The 22,043-nt window shown below is 45.0% G+C and overlaps 1 protein-coding gene across 1 annotated transcript in view; it reads right to left on the bottom strand.

Moving 5' to 3' along the window:
• The window catches only part of LOC111969957 (plexin-A2-like), a 58,311-nt gene extending 38,884 nt beyond the window's left edge, over positions 1-19,427 (bottom strand). The window contains exons 1-3 of the mRNA XM_023996359.2: positions 19,013-19,427; positions 8,255-9,598; positions 6,886-7,068 (exon numbers count right to left, since the gene is read on the bottom strand). Of these exons, the coding sequence (XP_023852127.1) occupies positions 6,886-7,068; positions 8,255-9,475 (1,404 nt within the window). The 5' untranslated portion in view covers positions 9,476-9,598; positions 19,013-19,427. The remainder of the gene's footprint in view (positions 1-6,885; positions 7,069-8,254; positions 9,599-19,012) is intronic.
• Between the last annotated feature and the right edge of the window lie 2,616 nt (positions 19,428-22,043).

The following is a 22,043-nucleotide window of genomic DNA, read 5'->3' on the forward strand; positions in this document are numbered from 1 at the left end:
GGTTACCTAGCCAGTTGAGGTTACCTAGCCAGCTACACTTTCAAACAAAGTCAACAACGCAGCCACTGCTAGCTAGCCTATTTCACCAGCCAGCAGTACTATATCATTTTAGTCAATAAGATTTTTTGCAACGTAAGCTTAACTTTCTGACATTCGAGCAAGTGTAGTCCACTTGTCATTCCAATCTCCTTTGCATTAGCGTAGCCTCTTCTGTAGCCTGTCAACTATGTGTCTGTCTATCCCTGTTCTCTCCTCTCTGCACAGACCATACAAACGCTTCACACCGCGTGGCCGCTGCTACTCTAACCTGGTGGTCCCAGCGCGCACGACCCACGTGGAGTTCCAGGTCTCAGGCAGCCTCTGGAACTGCCGATCTGCGGCCAACAAGGCAGAGGTCATCTCAGCCTATGCTTCCCTCCAGTCCCTGCACTTCTTGGCACTGATGGAAACATGGATTACCACTTATAACACTGCACTCCTACTGCTCTCTCCTCGTCTGCCCACGTGTTCTCGCACACCCCGAGAGCTTCTGGTCAGCGGGGTGTGGCACTGGGATCCTCATCTCTCCCAAGGGACATTCTCTCTTCTCCCCTGACCCATCTGTCTATCGCCTCCTTTGAATTCCATGCTGTCACAGTTACCAGCCCTTTCAAGCTTAACATCCTTATCATTTATCGCCCTCCAGGTTCCCTTGGAGAGTTCATCAATGAGCTTGACGCCCTGATAAGTTCCTTTCCTGAGGATGGCTCACCTTCACAGTTCTGGGTGATTAACCTCCCCACGTCTACCTTTGACTCATTCCTCTCTGCCTCCTTCTTTCCACCCTCTCCTCTTTTGACCTCACCCTCTCACCTTCCCCCCCTACTCACAAGGCAGGCAATACGCTTGACCTCATCTTTACTAGATGCTGTTCTTCCACTAATCTCATTGCAACTCCCCTCCAAGTCTCCGACCACTACCTTGTATCCTTTTCCCTCTCGCTCTCATCCAACACTTCCCACACTGCCCTACTCGGATGGTATCGCGCCGTCCCAACCTTCGCTCTCTCTCCCCGCTACTCTCTCCTCTTCCATCCTATCATCTCTTCCCTCTGCTCAAACCTTCTCCAACCTATCTCCTGATTCTGCCTCCTCAACCCTCCTCTCCTCCCTTTCTGCATCCTTTGACTCTCTATGTCCCCTATCCTCCAGGCCGGCTCGGTCCTCCCTCCTGCTCCGTGGCTCGACGACTCATTGCGAGCTCACAAACAGGGCTCCGGGCAGCCGAGCGGAAATGGAGGAAAACTCGCCTCCCTGCGGACCTGGCATCCTTTCACTCCCTCCCTCTACATCTCCTCTTCTGTCTCTGCTGCTAAAGCCAATTCTACCACTCTAAATTCCAACATCTGCCTCTAACCCTAGGAAGCTCTTTGCCACCTTCTCCTCCCTCCTGAATCCTCCTCCCCCTTCCCCCCTCCTCCCTCTCTGCTGATGACTTCGTCAACCATTTGAAAAGAAGGTCGACGACATCCGATCCTCGTTTGCTAAGTAAAACGACACCGCTGGTTCTGCTCACACTGCCCTACCCTGTGCTTTGACCTCTTTCTCCCCTCTCTCTCCAGATGAAATCTCGCGTCTTGTGACGGCCGGCCGCCCAACAACCTGCCCGCTTGACCCTATCCCCTCCTCTCTTTTCCAGACCATTTCCGGAGACCTTCTCCCTTACCTCACCTCGCTCATCAACTCATCCTTGACCGCTGGCTACGTCCCTTCCGTCTTCAAGAGAGCGAGAGTTGCACCCCTTCTGAAAAAACCTACACTCGATCCCTCCGATGTCAACAACTACAGACCAGTATCCCTTCTTTCTTTTCTCTCCAAAACTCTTGAACGTGCCGTCCTTGGCCAGCTCTCCTGCTATCTCTCTCAGAATGACCTTCTTGATCCAAATCAGTCAGGTTTCAAGACTAGTCATTCAACTGAGACTGCTCTTCTCTGTGTCACGGAGGCGCTCCGCACTGCTAAAGCTAACTCTCTCTCCTCTGCTCTCATCCTTCTAGACCTATCGGCTGCCTTTGATACTGTGAACCATCAGATCCTCCTCTCCACCCTCTCCGAGCTGGGCATCTCCGGCGCCGGCCCACGCTTGGATTGCGTCCTACCTGACAGGTCGCTCCTACCAGGTGGCGTGGCGAGAATCTGTCTCCGCACCACGTGCTCTCACCACTGGTGCCCCAGGGCCTGTTCTAGGCCCTCCCTATCTCGCTATACACCAAGTCACTTGGCTCTGTCATATCCTCACATGGTCTCTCCTATCATTGCTATGCAGACGACACACAATTAATCTTCTCCTTTCCCCCCTGATAACCAGGTGGTGAATCGCATCTCTGCATGTCTGGCAGACATATCAGTGTGGATGACGGATCACCACCTCAAGCTGAACCTCGGCAAGACGGAGCTGCTCTTCCTCCGGGGAAGGACTGCCCGTTCCATGATCTCGCCATCCAGTTGACAATCCATTGTGTCCTCCTCCCAGAGTGCTAAGAACCTTGGCGTGATCCTGGACAACACCCTGTCGTTCTCAACTAACATCAAGGCGGTGACCCGTTCCTGTAGGTTCATGCTCTACAACATTCGCAGAGTACGACCCTGCCTCACGCAGGAAGCGGCGCAGGTCCTAATCCAGGCACTTGTCATCTCCCGTCTGGATACTGCAACTCGCTGTTGGCTGGCTCCCTGCCTGTGCCATTAAACCCCTACAACTCATCCAGAACGCCGCAGCCCGTCTGGTGTTCAACTTTCCCAAGTTCTCTCACGTCACCCCGCTCCTCCGCTCTCTCCACTGGCTTCCAGTTGAAGCTCGCATCCGCTACAAGACCATGGGCTTGCCTACGGAGCTGTGAGGGAACGGCACCTCCGTACCTTCAGGCTCTGATCAGGCCTACACCCAAACAAGGGCACTGCGTTCATCCACCTCTGGCCTGCTCGCCTCCCTACCTCTGAGGAAGTACAGTTCCCGCTCAGCCCAGTCAAAACTGTTCGCTGCTCTGGCACCCCAATGGTGACAAAACTCCCTCACGACGCCAGGTCAGCGGAGTCAATCACCACCTTCCGGAGACACCTGAAACCCCACCTCTTTAAGGAATACCTAGGATAGGATAAAGTAATCCTTCTAACCCTCCCCCCCTTAAAAGAGTTAGATGCACTATTGTTAAATGGTTTTGCCACTGGATATCATAAGGTGAATGCACCAATTTGTAAGTCGCTCTGGATAAGAGCGTCTGCTAAATGACTTAAATGTAATGTAAAATGTTTCAAGCTGACCACCATAGTCCCTGTGCCCAAGAATGCCAAGGAAACCTGTCTAAATGACTACCACCCCATAGCACTCACATCTGTAGCCATGAAATGCTGGTCATGGCTCACATCAACACCATCATCCCAGACACCCTGGACCCACTCCAATTCGCATACCTCCCAAACAGATTCACAGATGACGCAATCTCTATTGCACTCCACACTGCCCTTTCCCACCTGGACCAAAGAAACACCTACGTGAGAATGCTGTTCATAGACTACAGCTCAGCGTTAAACACCATAGTGCCCTCCAAGCGGGGCCCCTCAGGGGTGCGTGCTTAGTCTTCCTCCTGTACTCCCTGTTCACCAATGACTGGATGGCCGCCCACGACACCATCATCAAGTTTGGCGATGACACGACGGTGGTGGGCCTGATCACCAATGATGATGAGACAGCCTATAGGAAGGTCAGGGACCTGGCAGTGTGGTGCCAGGACAATAACCTCTCCCTCAATGTGGGCTAGACAAAGGAGCTTATTGTGGACTACAGGAAATGGAGGGCCAAACGCCCCCATTCACATCGGCAAGGCTGTAGTTGAGCAGGTCCTTCGGTGTCCACATCGCATAATGTTTTTATTTTACCAGGTAAGCTGACTGAGAACACATTTTCATTACAGCAACGACCTGGGGAATAGCTACAGGGGAGAGGGGAGATGAATGAGCCAATTGGAAGCTGGGGATGATTAGGTGGTATGAAGGCCAGCTTGGGAATTTAGCCAGGACACCAGGGTTAACACCCCTGCTCTTACAATAAGTGCCATGGGATCTTTAGTGACCACAGAGAGTCAGGACATCCATTTAACGTCCCATCCGAAAGACATCACCCTACACAGGCCAATGTCCCCAATCACTGCCCTGGGGCATTGGGATAATGTTTTTAGACCAGAGGAAAGGGTGCCTCCTACTGGCCCTCCAACACCACTTCCAGCAGCATCTGGTCTCCCATCCAGGGACTGACCAGGACCAACCCTGCTTAGATTCAGAAGCAAGCCAGCATGGTCCAAACACACCAACATAGTCGTGAAGAGTGCACGACAACGCTTCTTCACCCTCAGGAGGCTGAAAAGATATGGCATGGGCCCTCAGATCCTCAAAAAGATCTACAGCTGCATTGAGAGCATCCTGACTGTCTGCATCACCGCTTGGTATGGCAACTGCTCGGCATCCGACCGCAAGGCACTAGAGATGGTAGCGCGTACGGCCCAGTACATCACTGGGGCCAAGCTTCCTGCCATCCAGGACCTCTATACCAGGCGGTGTCAGAGGAAGGCCCTAAAAATTGTCAAAGATTCCAGCCACTCAAGTTATAGACTGTTCTCTCTGCTACCACACGGCAAACAGTACCGGAGCGCTAAGTCTGGGACCAAAAGGCTCTTGAACAGCTTCTACCCCCAAGCCATAAGACTGCTAAATAGTTAGTGTGTAGTTAACCAAATAGCTACCCAGACTATCTGCATTGATTCTTTTTGACTCTATGCACACACACTGGACTCTCCCCACACACTCACACATACTTACACTGACACTCCAATACATACACACACACTGGACTCTCCCCACACACTCACACATACTGACACTGACACTCCAATACATACACACACACTGGACTCTCTCCACACACTCACACATACTGACACTGACACTCCAACACATACACACACACTCACTCACACATTACATGTACACACAGGCACACATTCTCCACACACACACACACACACACTTCCACACTCACCACATGCACTGCTGCTACTGTCTATTATCTATCCTGTTGCCTAGTCACTTTACCTCTACCTATATGTACATATCTACCTCAATTACCTCGTACCCCTGCACATTGACAAAGTACTGCCACCCCATGTACATAGCCAAGCTATCATTGCTCATTGTGTATTTATTCCTCGTGTTACTATATATATWTTTTCTATTATTATTATAATCTTTTTTTTGTATTTGAGATGTTGTGGATCTAAACATGAATGTTGTCTCTTGCTATTTAGAACTTAATTTGTGGTGAACTGTCTATCTGCTGTGAAGATATCTTTACTGAGGCTACTGTTCAAAGCATGCCGTTATGAAAATCTTTTCAATAGAGACTCAAACACACCTTCATTGCCAGTCCCCATCTTCCTGTCTGAGATTCTCCACTAATCACTTCAATTACCAAATATTTCCTTTCCGTTCTGAAGCTGTCTTTGAAAAGCTCAAGTAATTTAGTACATACACATTGGAAAGTGTCCTCACTTGGTCAGTTCTCAAAAAGCTATAATGAATGCAGTATCTGCACTTAAGATCATTCGTGAGAGCTGTGTGCTTATCATATTAATCCAAAGGAAATACCACTAAGTGATTATAGCTGACCACTGAGGAGAATATTGGAAGCATTCATGTCCTTCTCGTGTTTTGCCATGCAACACCTACTGTATTTTACAGAGGTCAATGCCCTCGTCTTGGTAAGTCAATAACTATGTCAAAGTAAGCCATAACATGCTGACACAAAGGTGCATTATACTATTTCATCTTATTAGAATGGAGCCTTACTGTCACTGGTGATACACTGGTGGATTACTGGCATACTCGGCATTGGTGTTGAGTTTGAGCCAGGAAAACACAGTAGGCTAGACAATGGAACAACAGAAGCCAATCTAGAAGGAAATTACCCAAGAAGACCACACTCCAACAACAAACATACAGACATATCTAATCCATTGATAAAAGACATGTCAAGTGAGCCTGCCCTTTCCAATGGCATTGTTGCCTGACTGATCTCCTAATGGCATTTATTGTCATGCCCCATTTCCACTCGGAATGATGGAATAGGAGTGCAGACATGATGTTCCATGGGGGAACCATGGAGTCTGCATCATGTCAGTGTAATGACAAAACCTGTCCTTACATAGACCCAAGGTGTAGACACACATACACACACACACAGAGGGAGGGAAGAGAAAGCAGAGGAGTTCTTGTCTAGTTATGTGAGCCTCTGCTCCAAGTCCACCTGCATGTGTGCCAGACAGGGTGACACTGTGCCCACTGGCTAATGTCACAATGTTCCCATTCATCCATACAATAATCTTTCCCTATCTTGATTTATGTCAATACAGTTATATATACATGTTTTATTTAACCTTTATTTAACTAGGCAAGTCAGTTAAGAACAAATTTGTATTTACAATGACGGTCTACCCCCCTGGCCAAACCCTCCCCTAACCCGGACGKCGCTGGGCCAATTGTGCGCCACCCTATGGGACTCCTGAACACAGTCAGTTGTGACACAGCCTGGGAATGAACCAGGGTCTGCTGCGCCACTCGGGAGGCCTAAATCAAGAGAGACTCTTGAAGAAACGAAATACTGTCAAAATTGCTTTGTGCCTCTTGCATAGCGATTAAACCCAGGGGGCTAGAATCTATGATATTGCTAGTCTTGGCTGTTGATTTATTTTTCCTGTTGATAAACCCTCATTGGTCTCTAACTGTTGGCTGCTTACTGTACGTGACTGTGGAGAAAGAATCCCCCTGCTATATCTGTCAGTGTATTACCCATGCTTACCTTCTTCAGTCTGCCACTCCTGGTGCCGAGGAAGGCCACGCTGTAGCCGTTATAGACGTAAGAGATGACCGAGGTCAGCCTGTCCCTGGTCTCAGTGTACACAGTCAGGCCAGATACCAGCTGGGAGCCCCCAAGGGGCTGGTTGATGTCCAGCCCACAGAAGTGATCATCGATAGGCACAGGCTGCAGAGAGGGATGGGGAAAGACGGGGAGAGATGGGTGAGACGACAGAGAGCAAGAGAAGGAGTAAGAAAGCTCAAAAAAACTACTGTAATAATCTTCACATTTGTTACACGCAATTACCATGGTATTCAAGGCAGCGACTTCAAAAGATATTGGGGCTGGTAAATTTGTCAACAATGCCAGGAGAGTGTGTTTGTTGATCATTTTAATTGCTCTTGGCAAACATGAAAACACTATGTATTTGGTGCCGGTTTCTGTGATTTTAAATCGCTTGATCTGACATCACACAAACACACAGCCCCAGAGATGTCAGCTTTTGATTTAGCATCAAAGAGGCTCACAAGCTAAGCAGTCCTGCTACAGTACATCTAGCACAACCCACCTCAAACCTCCACTAATGGCCTGTCAGGCAGAATAGAAATCTCACTTTTTAGGGCAACACATTTGTACTTTATTTCTTGCACCTCTCGAGAGAATCTCTTCTTTCTTCTGCACTGGAACAGTGATGATAGGGGTAAGAGGCAGTATGTGACTATTGGCGAAATGTGTGGTTGTGTGAGAGTTGCTGAATAACAACCTTGATGGATGTCCTTGTTACCTGTTTTTCTGAATTCTGAGATACTCCTATCATACTGACTAACAGAGAAAGAGAGACAGAGAGAGAAACATAGAGAGAGAGAGAAGGCTGACTTCAATTTTGGACGTTTGAAAAGGTCCTAAGAACGCCTTCCTCTGCACTCACCAAAATGTTTTAAATAAATGACCCAGCACTGGCGCTTACTCATGCTGCTCGGAAGAGAAGCGTGCTGCTCTGACCACTGCGCCACGCAGGGAGAGCCTAAACCTCTGAATGGAATCAAAGCCGCATATAAAACTCCTCTGATTAGAATTATAAATGAATCTCCCCCGCTTACTTCTCTGTTGCTCTTGTGGAATATAAAAACGTTGAAGGACTCTAACTGGATTTCGGCTACCTTTCGGCCTATCAGCTAATGTTGGTGTAATCAATGCTGTGGGGTAATCAAAAAGCTTTAAATATTAAATTATCTAAACCGACACCTTCAATGTCTGAACAATGTGTCTGTATGCCACATCAGAGGAGCCAGTGCTGGTCAGCCCCTGGCTTGCTGGATGCTAATGAAGGGAGTGGTTGCAAAGCCCTCTTCAGGTAGCTACAGGTACCTACCGCCTTGGTGCACTGCACATCCTTTCCCAGCAGCCAATGTAGTTCCAGGTTGCCCTCTCCCTGGTAGCAGGATTGCAGGCGCTCTTTGATGCGGGCGTTAATGTCTCGTATGGTAAAGATACACAGGGCTGAGTTGTCCAGGGGCTCGTGGTACTGCTTCTGGCCCTTGGTGAACACAGCAAAGAGGACGTCATCCTGGGCACTGATGTTGAGGGACCTGGCCAGTACTTTCCCTGCCTTGGACAGGTGGGCGCCCTGTAGGAGTCGATACTCCTCTCTCTTGTGTACACAGCCCACTGGCAGAGACACATAAGAGTGGAACTTCTTGTCCCCTTTGCAGAGGCGTATGATGCGGCTTGTGTAGAACAGGTCACCTGGGGAACTGCCAGCAGGCATCCCATTCTCTGGGGTTTCTGGCTGCACGGTCAGGAAGTAGACAAAGTTCCCACTGGCGAAGCCGTAGATGTAGTAGATGTCAAACCGCGGGACCAGAGCTAGCGTGTCAGAGGGGATCTTAATGAGAGAGGATACAAAGTCAGTGTGGAGCTCGTAGTCCAGCATGGCAGATGACTCTGGGTCACGGGGCAGCTTACGACTGGAGATGGTAGGGAAGTAGTCCTGCTTCCCACCCACGGCTGTGCCGATGAAKAGGGTGCCGTCCTGGCCCTGCGAGGAGGGCACAATGACCCCATACATGGTGCCTGTTTGGTTGACACTGGAGAGGTAGTGCTCTTTCTTGTGGGTGGGCTCCACCAGGATAAACAGGTCGTCCTGTCGCATTAGCTTACAGACGCCTTGGTAGAGGCTGCCACAGGCCAGCAGGCGGTTGTGGGAGTAGTCTATGAGCAACAGTTTGTTGATGTTGTCAGTGGAGGCCAGGGGCTCAGAGCAGGGCTGCACTATAAGAGGAGGGTAGCAGGCCTTGTTGTCGTACTCAGGTCCTGTGTCATGGGAGACCAGGAGGGTCAGGTTGGCAGATAGCTTGTAGATCCGGTTCACAGCACCAACATAGAGAGCGCCAGTGGTCTTGTGCACAATCAGGTGGTTCAGGGTCCATTCCCTTCTCTCTGACTGGAAGGTGTTGAGGGACTGGGACTGGCCTTGGCACATTGCTAGGGAGATGGGCATCAAGACCAACAGCCACCACGTCAGGGACCATGACTGCCCCTTAGTACCTCCGCTGTAAATGCATCCTATATCCAAACACGTCCCCATCCCCATAGGACTTCTAAGAGATGGCAAGTCCAGACTAAATGTCTAGTGCTGTAGGGCAGGAATGAATAAGACTGTTCTCAGTCAGGCTGCACTCTAGTTGATATCCGCAACAATGGTCTTCACATTATCCTGAAAGAGAAAATAAATGGTTTGTTTTAGACTTGAGATGACCTAGAATACTTTGAATGATTTAGAAACAAATCAAAGGCGTTATAATAAACATTTCATAAATCTTTAGCAAGGACTCATAAAATAGGGTTTTATTCATATAAGGTTTTGGTTCAAATACATATATGAATAACCTCCCTCCAATTTTACAAGGTTGACATTTTAACAAGTGTTTTCCATTATAAAAGACAGGGCTAAGAAGAGATACAGGCCAGAGACAGAACAAAATCACACTGATAAATACCATCTTGAAATGGTTTCACCATTGTTGTTCTCTCCCACTCTGCTTTCTCAGACACAACATACATCAACAGAACATGTAATTCCAGTAATCACTTCACATGAGCAGTGTAGATCTCCATCCCCATTGCAATCAATACAGAGTGCTAGATTAGCAGGAGAGGTCTCTCTGCTTTCCCTATCTGCAGGGGCTCATTATCTCTCTGTGACGACCAGGGAGGTCTGTAGCCTATTACTTCAACAAAGCAGTGACAAAAAGTGACTCTGTGCTTTACATACTGTTTAGACAGCGAATTAAACAGGATCRAAATGTATTAATTATGCTTACATATTTCCAGCTGCCTGTTTTCTTTCCTTCCCTCCCTCTTGTTCTCCTAAATGGTTAAATCCTCCAGGAATTAATCACTCTTTCCAGGACGGCTGACATTCCTAAATTAATCAGGCCTTTTGGCGGTGAATCATTAAGGATTCAGAGTCGGACAGCATCAACCCTTTCATTTCCCCTTTTAACTTCATTAGCATATTTTACTTCAACCAGGGGACAAACAATGCCCCTAGAATACTACATGGAATGGATGGATGGATGGATGGATGGATGAGTGGATTAGAGAAAGGAGAGTGAAAGCCTTGTAAAAAAAAATCTTTATTCATGACTTTCTTTCTTTTCACAATCTATTCATCATGTGCTGTATGCTTTGAGTTTGCATCTGTCTAAATAAAAAAAAATCTCACACCGATGAGATGACCTTGTTAGTAAATTTGGACCTGGAGAACAAATTGCACTTTTACCTTTTTTATATGAGTCCTTATTAATCTATGGTAGGGAACATTGATCACAATGAGGTAGAATTGTTGGCTTCATACATGCACTCACTTCATCCCAGTCCATTATAGTAGTAATAAAAGTGCCATGCGAGGAGGAGAGAACTGTAAATTAGGAGCCCACATCTGCGTGCACCCGCTTCTTTTGTCTGAGTCCCAGCAGCTCTAGAGACTTAGCCAAGCTGTCTCTCTAAGGCTGTGGAGCCGCCACACGCCACATGCTCTGTCCTGTCTGATGCCAGACCAATAGCTCTCTACTGTAGCCTCACTGCTTCACAAAACATTCAACTTCCCAGTGGAATGGTACGGAAGCCTCTGACCAGCTCAAAGCCTTTAGCTCGGAGACAATTGCCTTCTCTGTACCAGGTCCCCTTAAGATAGGAAAAAAGATAATTTACCTCAATGAGACTTCCTGTTTAGAATAAAGTTTAAATAAAAATMGTCATTTGTGTCCTCGCAGTGAACAGCAGTGGCCATGGCTACACTCTATTGCTAACTAATAACAGGGTGTCCGGCAGGGTGTGTTGTGTAGGAGCCAGGGATGGAGAGGACAGACAGAACTGGAGGACTGACACGGTGGTGTCTGGGTTTTCTCCAGCTCCACTCCAGCATCTCCTCTCCATCTGTCCCTGCCTCAAAGACGTCAGGGGGGAAATCACTGGAGTGTCCCTGTTTCCTCTTGTCCCTTTGGCAGGCAGACACTGTGTATTCTCTCCCTGTTCTCTACAACATACAACATATATCCAATTATATACTCACTCTCAAACTGATGACAATTATACACTGGGTGTACAAAACATTAGGCACACCTGCTCTTTCCATGCCAAAGACTGACCAGGTGAATCCAGGTGAACGCTATGATCCCTTGTCAATTGTTAAATCCAAATCCAATTTTTAAGCCTTGAGACAATTGCGACATGGATTGTGTATGTGTGCCATTCAGAGGGTCAATGGGCAAGACAAAGAATGTAAGTATKTTTGAATGGGGTATGGTAGTAGGTGCCATGTGCACTGGTTTGTGTCAAGAACTGCAACGCTGCTGGGTTTTTCCGGTTCAACAGTTTCCCATGTGTATCAAGAATGGTCCACCACCGAAAGAACATCCAGCCATCTTGACACAACTTTGGTAAGCATTGTAGTCAACATTGGCCAGCATCCCTGTGGAACGCTTTAGACACCTTGGAGATATCCATGTCCCAACAAATTAAGGCTGTTCTGAGGGCAAAATGGGGTCGGGGGCACAACTCAATATTAGGAAGGTGTTCTTAATGTTTTATGCACTATGTACATACTGTCACCGGCATTGCTGCCCTGTTATGTTGTCATCCTGTCATCGTGCAGTTATTTGGTTGTAATACATGTCAGCTACAAATTTAAGGCTGGATGTTAGAAGGAAAATGTCAAAACTCTCTATATCCAGATAAAAAAGAAAATGTGTCATTGCCCTGGCAGGTTGTACTGTGCAGGATCCACATAACAGTTCAATCCTGTGGCCCCTGGGAGGGAGAGCAAGAGATGCTAACTCCTGACGATGCCTTTCTCACATCTGCATGATGTACACTCTGAACAGGGTTGGAAAATTCCAGATTTTCTGGAAAACCAGGGAATTGATTGAAATTTTGGAACCCTAACTCTGAGACTTTCCTGATCTAGTTTCTATTCTGATATAATAACATACTGTATTCAGTTGGTCTTTGTAGTGAAATATAATGAATAGCCTTAGCCTAGTGAGTCGCTGGGCCCTGCTACAGGATTCACACACAGGTGTGAGTCGTAGCTCTGTTTTATGATGGCTTCAGGGCAATCTGGTTTGTCTCTATGCAGCATTTAATTGTTGTACATGCAGAGAGTGAATTCCATTAACAGGTTCCGCAAGCAAATGGATTGTCACTAATCATTTTTATCCCCCCAGGAGTACACCCCATTTCAAACTCTATATTAAGCTCCCAGTTTACAATATCATGGGAGACCACCTTGAGTTGCTGTGTTCAGTGGTTTGGGAAATCCAATATTTTATTCTAAATCATTCCAATCCAAAATCATATGACAAACTTCAGTGTTATGAACCTCAACATAATTTGCTTTAAGATGTTAGTTGCGCCTCAAGTGTTGTGCCTGTCTCTGTGCAAAATGATAGGTAATCCCTCAATTTTAGTTCCGCAATACAGAGACCTACAGAGGTTAATTCAGTGTTGTGAAGATCAAGTTAAACATAACAAGGTGGGCGAGAAGCAGGAAGCAACAGCAGCCTATCTATTTATTTTCTTCTCGATTCAGTCTCGTCTGAGGCGTGCAGTAATGCTGCTCTGTTTACCCTAGATTATAGAGACAGCATCTTGCTGGCTGCAGCCCTCCCTGCTGAATACACTGCCTCGTCAGTCAGATACGCTCCTGCCAACCCCAGCCTCAGCCCCAGACGTGACTCATTCACACAAACTCATAGAAGAACATGCTCAGGCCTCTGGCTACGGTGGCGGGCACCAATCTGAGTCAAAATTTCATGCCACCATTTTTTATTTGACCTTAAGACCCCCACCAAGATCCACAGGGCTGTGCCTATGTTTTCAGCATGCTTTGGGGTGACATTCTGGCATAAACTCTGCAGTGTCTTATTATGTGTGATGCGTTCCATTTGCAGCAGCCTTTGAGGCTCCTGCTGGGCACAGGCTGATAACATGTGAGAAGATTGGAATCAGACAGACTCTGACACCATCTTTCAGGCTGCAGGACAGACACAATGTTCTCACACTGAGTCAACAATAGCGTTGTGTTATTACATCAGATGTGATGAAAATTGTGTGTCTTGTGGCCTAGTCTGATCAGGKTGGACAAAACAGAGTAATAACACAGGTTGGAGGCACAGGGACAGGAGTGTACAAATATAGAATCTTCATTTGACCAATATTTTCACAGCAAAATGATCCTGCAGCAACAGGATTTGAACAGGTTTAGGCCTTAATGTTGCTTGGTCGATGGTTAGGCTATTAGCTGGTCAAAGGTAGGCTACATGAAAAGTATGTTATTTAAAAGTATGTTATGTAAATCACGAAACTCTGCATATTTTAGCAACAAGGACAAACAAAAGAGTGATCAAATTAAAATCGGTATGTGATCTGGTCATATCAAACCTGCACTGCCTCCAGAGAATTGCTCAACATCAATGTTCCCCACTTCTAGGTTTTAGGGTGGAATATCAGGGGCGTTGACAAAAACTTTACAAAGCCATATACCCATAAAGATATCTTCATTCCTTCTAGAGCTTGTCAATGCATTCTGTTCGGTATATTGTCATGTGCCACACTTCTAGGTTAGTCACAATGGGACACTGCAAAAATGTCTCACACTCAAAATGGCACTCATTTAATCATTGGCTAAATCACAAAGCCTGATGGGATACCTTTGCCGTGGTGTCTGCCACAAATCCATGTGGATGAGTCATGGGGGGAGGGGAGAATTGTACACGTCACACATGAATGAACTGGGAGGGCGCCAGCCCCAACAGAACTTGACTTCCAAATGAATAAATGAAAGCAATTAGTAGATCTGTTTACAATGATGCGGAGGCAGAAGTAGGTCATACGTGGTGGAGATGMGGGGAGAGCGAGCCAGAGCCGGAGGCTGACACTGGTACCTACAGTGAGGGGAAGAGGAATTAGGACATGAAAATGCCGTCTTTGTTAACGATGACTTTTAAACGAATGTCAGATTTAATCACATGGGACCTGTGGGGTTTATGGTAAAATAAATGTTTTGTGATCACTCCTCCGTGTCTTATTTGTGGTCTCATTGGAGGGCCAGGCCCGGGGCTATAGATTCTGCTTTTATTGGTCTTCTTACAAACCCACATTCAGCTCTAAAATGGCTATAATGACACATGGATGTTCATTTAAACCACTCAATACTGTGATTATTGGATAGGCATACAAGCAGTGAATTCTACCATTTAGTGACCATATCCCTCTTCAAATAAATTCAGGCTGTTCATAATTGTATTTGATAGCATAGTTTGTTGGATTGTTTGTTAACACATAAAATCATTTTTATATCAATTGTGTTGTTCAGTGAACAATTCTCAGATTGCTAGCTTTAGAGACCAAGCATTAAGAATGATGGCAGGGTYGCAGAGGACGTCTATGGGGAACCATAAAACAGCACTCTATCAATCTAGAATGTTATGCTCATAAAAACCACAGGGTGGTGAACCAAGGTTGGGGAAAGGAATCTCTTCAAGCATATTGCCAAAACACAATCAGTGACCTCTGACAATGCATGGCATTTTGCACAGCGATAAAATAGACATTTCTGCAACACTGCAGAATTCTGGGTCCGTATGGAAATATAGAGCATCCCAATATTGCCATAGTCAGATTCATTCATAAATTAACTTCCCTGGGCTCTGTCTTCCGTACCTTTCACTGTAGATCTCTACTGGCTAATGGTGACTTGAAACAGGCTTTTGAATCAGGGAGTGCTCATGTTGTATGTACTGTATGATAACAATCAAAGGGGAAAGTCAAAGTGACCTGTGCAGCCCAAGTTCAATACCAGGTCTTCTATAATTCAGCATTCAGTGAAAGACAGAGACCCACTATGTTCTGCTGTAGCCAGAGCACGTCTGTACGCTGCTACGACACGCCCATTGGTAGTGACTAGAAAAAGAACAAGGGGAAGAGTAAGGCTACGAGTGCACTGTTGGCATAACAGCTGATGGGAATGTGGAATAAGGCCAGGGAAATACAAGCTCTCTTCTCCAGTGTGATTGGGACAGGGACAAGGAACAACTATAGAGTTCTGTTTGGATGTGTTCCCTCAGCTAGATACTCAGACAGTTTTGTGCTGGTACAATATGACAGTCCGTTTCTGCCATGAGTTCATTTTTTTGGTATTGCTTACGACATCCTACAGTTATTGTAACTGTCCCTGTAGATCAGGTATGACTGTATAGTCTGCTATACTGTGTAAGGTTTGTTGGCATCAATCCTTCAGGATAGAAAAGTTAAACATAGCAGTGCAGATGTTGCTCTCTCAACTGATAGACAGTAGACTTCCATATACAAAGTAGGCTTCCAAGTACAGAGTACAGCATATGAGGAGGAAATAACATACACAATAGAACGAAACACATGAAGCGCAAATTCACACATGCACACACACCCTTATATGGACATGCACACAAAGCCAATAATAACTGATTCAGACCAAGCCTGTATGTTTCCTCAGTTTCCCTCAACTGGCCCATATGGCTGTGTAGGGAGGAGGACGCCAATGATGGAGGTAGCTGGCACGAATAATTACGATCAAAGATTTACAGAGCATCTGCTACCTTCACTGCTGACAAAAATTGCTGGAAGCCCAGAGAGAAACACAGCAAACAGGGAAGAGGAGGAGAGACAATTCATGCTGTCTACTATTCACAACTTCCTCTCTGGAGTCTCCGGTGCCCCGGCAGCCCCCATTCTAGATTTAATCCTAAGTGTAAATAAGGCCAAGGAGGTGGCTCACACACAGAGCTCTGCAAATAAAAGCATCAGCCTAGCTTCTTCCCATGGTCTGGAGGGTCCATCCTGCCCCTACCTTGAAACGCTGCACTAATGCCTGAGTCAAGGGCATGGTACAGGGAATAAAAGCATTGAGACTGACTTTGCTGCACAAATCACGTTCCCCTATATACGGAATTGCTTCCTCCTCACATTACATGTCTGACACTGTCAAATTCCCTCCTAGAGTCCTGTATATCTCTTTATCTCTGCTCTTATCTCTTAGTTCTCAACCCTGCTCATCTATTCAATGTCCTGTCATTGGTCTCGTTCTCTCACTAATTCATCAGTGTGTCTCACTTAATATCTAAAAGGCTCACCCATTTACACTGGCACAATGCCATCACAAAGTGCCAGAGATTACAAATCAACATGGAAGTAGCCTGTAGGAGATCATCCAATACAATAGCACTGTGACAGCAGCATTTACATTGACAATAGTGATAACAATCTGGAGGCATTGTGCCATATTGCAAGATAGCAATCCKTGCATGCAGTGTACTGCCAAAGGAACCATATGGCAGGTGAGCTCCCTGTTTCCCTCCAACTGTATCTCTCCTCCCACACTCTCCACTACTTTGAATATACATGTGCAMTCGTTTTACCTCAATGTTGGCTCAGGCTCTAAATAAACAGGTGCTTGAGGGAGGACTGAGGAGAGAAGAGAAGAGGGAGCACAACAGCTACAAGAAATGTTTGTTCATTTGGGGGATTTTATTTATCTTTCTTACTCTCATACTCTCTCTCCCTGCCTTTCTTTGTGACGCTCCCTCTTTCACATATGCTCTTCTCCTCAGGCTGTAGCATCTAAGAAGTTGTGTTTAATCAGTGTCTCCGTGGGCAACGGGGGAGTTTCCAGCTCTGGGTAGTGAGCTGCTGTGCAGTCACACACCGTGTAATTGTTTTACATACACTAATTTGCCTGACTTACTACTGCAACTAGAGTACAGGGCATTGCCGCTGACCCACATTGCTCCTGATGATGTTTTGATCACACAACAACCATAGCTATATAATGTCAACATTTGATCAGGCTATCACTCCACGCTAAATATATCTCATATGTGAGTGAACTGCATTCTTTTATCTATATTCTTTGTTTAAATCAATAATCCTTCCCAAAGGGGGATCATGACACCTCGGTAAAGAACACACTAGGCAGTGCTGCAACATTGAATCTAAAGATATGAAGGGAACTCATGACTGATGAAAGGCAATGAAAACGAGAGTCCATGACAGATATTACATATTATCTAATCAGTAGATTACAGAAAGTCTAATTTAATCAATACATTACAGAAAGTCTAATTTAATCAATACATTACAGAAAGTCTAATTTAATCAATACATTACAGAAAGTCTAATTTAATCAATACATTACAGAAAGTTGTGCTGCAGCAAAATAGCACTCTGTTTGCCATTGGCACTTGCAAATAAATATATAGAGAAATACAGTAATGGAAGCAATTCTGAGTCACCTCCAAAGGAAAATGCAATCTCATTATATTACAGTGTAGCAATAAAAAATGAACAAAAATAAAGACCCATTTAAATTCTAAATTTAGCAAGCAACTGATAAAGTAGCGGCCTGGCATTAGTGAGCAAACAGAGAGAGGCCAATCTCCCTCTCTGTGAGAAGCTTTATAGCTCTGGTGGGACCATCTGAATAAATTCAGTCCAACTGGCCAGTGAGATAAGCAGGAACACAGAGAGCCCTGGGTCCATCTGGTTTGCTTGACTGGGAGAGTCTAAAAGGCACCAAATCCAATACCTCTCCCAAATACACACACACAGAACAAAGATGAGATGAGCTTGGTAAACATCATTGTGGAAGTTTGCACTGCGGCTGCATCTACTCTGGCTGTTTAGGCTCCAGCTCTTCTCCGCTTTGCACTTTGTCTCCATCAACCCAATAGATTCTGCTCTCACTCCTGTGKCAAGGCTGTGCACCGCATGTGTACCGAAGCTACAGTAAACAACATACAACTACAGATAATGGCCAAACACCTCTCAACAGGATCAGATAACTCTCTCCACAGCTGGTTTGGAGGTACCTGATGCCTTTATCTCTATGAMGATGCACATTTTGATGTATGTCCATTAAGGATGATGATGATTATGATGKTTTTATTTATTTGTATTTAACCTTTATTTAACTAGGCAAGTCAGTTAAGAACAAATTCGTATTTACAATGATGTCTCATGAAAGGATATTTAGGTTGTGTGTGCTGCTGCTGCCTAAACCCAGAATCCCTGACAGTTGGCAATCAAGTAAAGTGCCTGCCTCAAAAACCCATTTCCCACAGAGGTCTTATCTTGGTGTTCTCATGATCATACCAGATGATGCCTCTATAGAGAAATCTGTCCATGATTGTGCAGTACCACTAAATAGCGACTCCATAGAGAATTTATCAGAATCTGAGATATTCCAAATAGTCAGATACTTTATATCCATATAAATAAGTCATGAAGCATATGCGTGTTGCATGCGTTTTGTGCCCATCAGCTGCTCACTGTCTGGGAAAACGAGATGATATCACAGTAGCCTATAATTCAATTCAACATGACATCTACGGAATTGTTACCATTTGAATAGCCTACACCCTGAAATAATATACCGGTATGTAAATACATTTCGAACAATAAGAATGTACCGGTAGCTCATTTATTTTGGACGCGCGCTTGTCATTTCAATGCGCCCTGGTCGCGTAAAGTAACACAACTTTGCAATTTCGTCCTCATGGGTTGCAATTATCAATCTTAGTATGGTACTCACCTTGAGCAGTAGAAAGTCTCAGTCATGATGTGTCTAGTGTGTTGAATGAATAAAGGATCTGCTGAATTCAGTGTCCTTCCTTTGGGGTTGGAAAATGCCCCACAATGGCACAGTCAGCTGTGATGCGCGCAATGTCCATATACCGAGAAAAAAACGTTGAGGATGCGACAATTTTGATTCTCATGTATCACGCTGAAACAGTTCTCTCATTTGATCAATGGACATTTAGCCTACGTGTTTTCTAAACTCGCAACCCCAATTGCACATTTCAAAAGACTCTTCACGTTTCCATTCGGTGTTTGAATGCCGGTGGTAGGCTTCAAGACAGGACTCTCATCAGTTAACTTTCATCTCACGTACAGTGTGTGCGGATTAAACCAAACCTCCCTCGCGTCATCCTTTCGCGAGGGCTCAGTGCAATATTTTTTCGTAGACAGTGAGRGTTGGCTTCATCGACAAGTCTGTCCACACGACCGAGTCATCTGATGCTCTCACATTCACATACTGTGCTCAGTTGTATTGTGTGTTTTACTTCATGCGTATAGTGACAAAAGCTAGAAAGACTGCAATTACAGTATCAATCAATACATTTCATATTTCTTTGTTTCTTGTTCTCAAGTGTGTCTATCGAGGATAAACTGGAGGGGAGGGGTGTGTGAATTATTTTAATATCAGAGCAAGTTCGAATATATATGTTTTTACTGCATTCTCTATATGGAGATGTAAATGTCACATTTCCCTTTAAAACACTGACATCTGTAGGTTCATTGCTGCAACCACACTTGTTCAATGTACTTTTTCTCCTTGCTTCTAATCAGACTAGTAGAGAGCATCCAGAATATCTCTTTTGAAATTGTACATAAACTACCCTCAGAGGCAATTCTGTGAATAAGATTTCTGATTTCTGGAGTTATTCTGCTATAGACACAGCCTGGGAGAGGACATAACCGAACAATATTAATCAAATACAGAATAAGGTCACATTTTGAGGTAAAATCAACCATGGTTTAAATAATAAACAGGCAGTGGGTGCCATTGTATACACTTCAAAGTCAAACCCAGAGTGTCTTGACCAGAGAACTGCTTACATTGCTGAAAAGCTCAGAATGCCTTTCGGACAGTTTTCCTTGAGGCAGTAGCAGAGCCTGTCAGTCGGCCAGCTGTCTGGCCCTCATTACCCAGCGGTTGACGATAGAGATGTCAGACCCTCGTGGTGGTGCTGAGCGGCCCCTAGGTGGCCGGTGGGCTGGCTGGGCTCCCCCACAGCAGTACAGATGGCAGGTACTCCCCCACTGGCCCACTCCAGGTGAACTAGCCAAGAGCCCCAATTACACAGAGAAAAACAGACAGCCAGAGCACTCTAAAAACACAAAGGTTTCAGAACAGGAAGGAGTTGAACATATAACGAGTTATTCAGTACAAAGCTGGTTGGCAGAGTAACAAGAGAGTGAATGTAGGGAATAGASAGAATAATAATAATCAAATTCAACCGCATCAATTGTGTACTGTCTGCCTGTTTAATATAACATGTGAATATGAGCTGGACAGGACTGGTACTTGAGTTATTTTAGTCATTGTGTCTGAATATTCCATTGTTGTATCAAAAACCCATCATGGTGATGTGAGAGGTCTTTGAATTCAAAGGGGAAAAARATGGACAACAAGAAGTACATCTTGCATTTTCATCATGGTTTGTAATTCAGTTGCCCAGCAAAGTGATCATGTTGGTCATTAATACTGTTATTATGTGTCCACCATACAAAGCATTGTTCAGATGTCTTTGCTGATGACCCCATTCACGTGTAGTGACAGAATTGAACAGCTAGATGCAATCTACTGCATGGAAATATATTATCATAAAAGAGAAAAGCYAAGGGGGTACAATGGAATTGTATTGAACTGACTGGCTGCTCAATCAAGCTGTCATAACAGATGGATAATAACAAGAAAAACCTGAGCTGATAAAATGAACAAGACTAAGAGGACTGCTAAACCAACACACTGAATTAGTTTCATACTTTGTTCACTTCACATCCATCATTTTAGGAATATAACAAGACATTTATAAAAATGATACTTGAATCTTGGAAAACTGGAAAACAGCTGGAAAACAATTATCTATGGTCACTCAAACATGCTGAGACTTACTTGAAAAGTAATCTACTTTAATAAACTTGATAACCTAATGAAATGTATGTACCAAGCAGGAAGCTGTACTGTACTGCCATGTTTGAAAATAATTGTACTGCGGTCATAGTGAAGGCAATTACAGGTAACTGCCAAAATAAAGGAAACACCAAGAAAGTGTCTTAATAGGGCATGGGCCACCACGAGCCACCAGAACAGCTTCAATGTACCTTGGCATAGATTCTACAAGTGTCTGGAATGCTACTGGAGGGATGCAAAACCATTCATCCATGAGAAATTACATCCCTTGGGGTTTTGTTGATGGMGGTGGAAAACGCTGTTTAGGGCATCACTCCAGAATCTCCCGTAAGTGTTCAATTTGGTTGAGATCTGGCGACTGAGACACACACACACTTTTAAACCCCCTATGCTACTTTGAGACCCCTCTTTCAAAGTCACTGAGATCTCTTCTTGTAGCCAAAATAATGGGCAACTGTCATAAACATGATGAGATGATAATTGCTTAATTAACTCAGGAACCACACCTCTGTGGAAGAACCTGCTTTCAATATACTTTGTATCGCTCATTTAAGTGTTTTCTTTATTTTGGCAGTTACCTGTACCTTAAAACCTGTTGAGGACCAGGGGGTGCTATTTTCACTTTTGGGGAAAATCGTATGATATTTAAACGGCCTCGTACTCAATTCTTGCTCGTACAATATGCATATTATTATTACTATTGGATAGAAAACAGTCTCTAGTTTCTAAAAGCGTTTGAATTATTTCTCRAAGTGAAACAGAACTCTTTTTACAGACATTTTCCTATCCGGAAGTGAGATTTCCAAATGCGAAGTCTCTCTTTAAGACCTTGTCTATAAAAGGGCATGTCACTTATGACTGTAGA

Source organism: Salvelinus sp. IW2-2015, linkage group LG11 (genome assembly GCF_002910315.2).
Source record: "Salvelinus sp. IW2-2015 linkage group LG11, ASM291031v2, whole genome shotgun sequence".
Lineage (NCBI taxonomy): Eukaryota > Metazoa > Chordata > Actinopteri > Salmoniformes > Salmonidae > Salvelinus > Salvelinus sp. IW2-2015.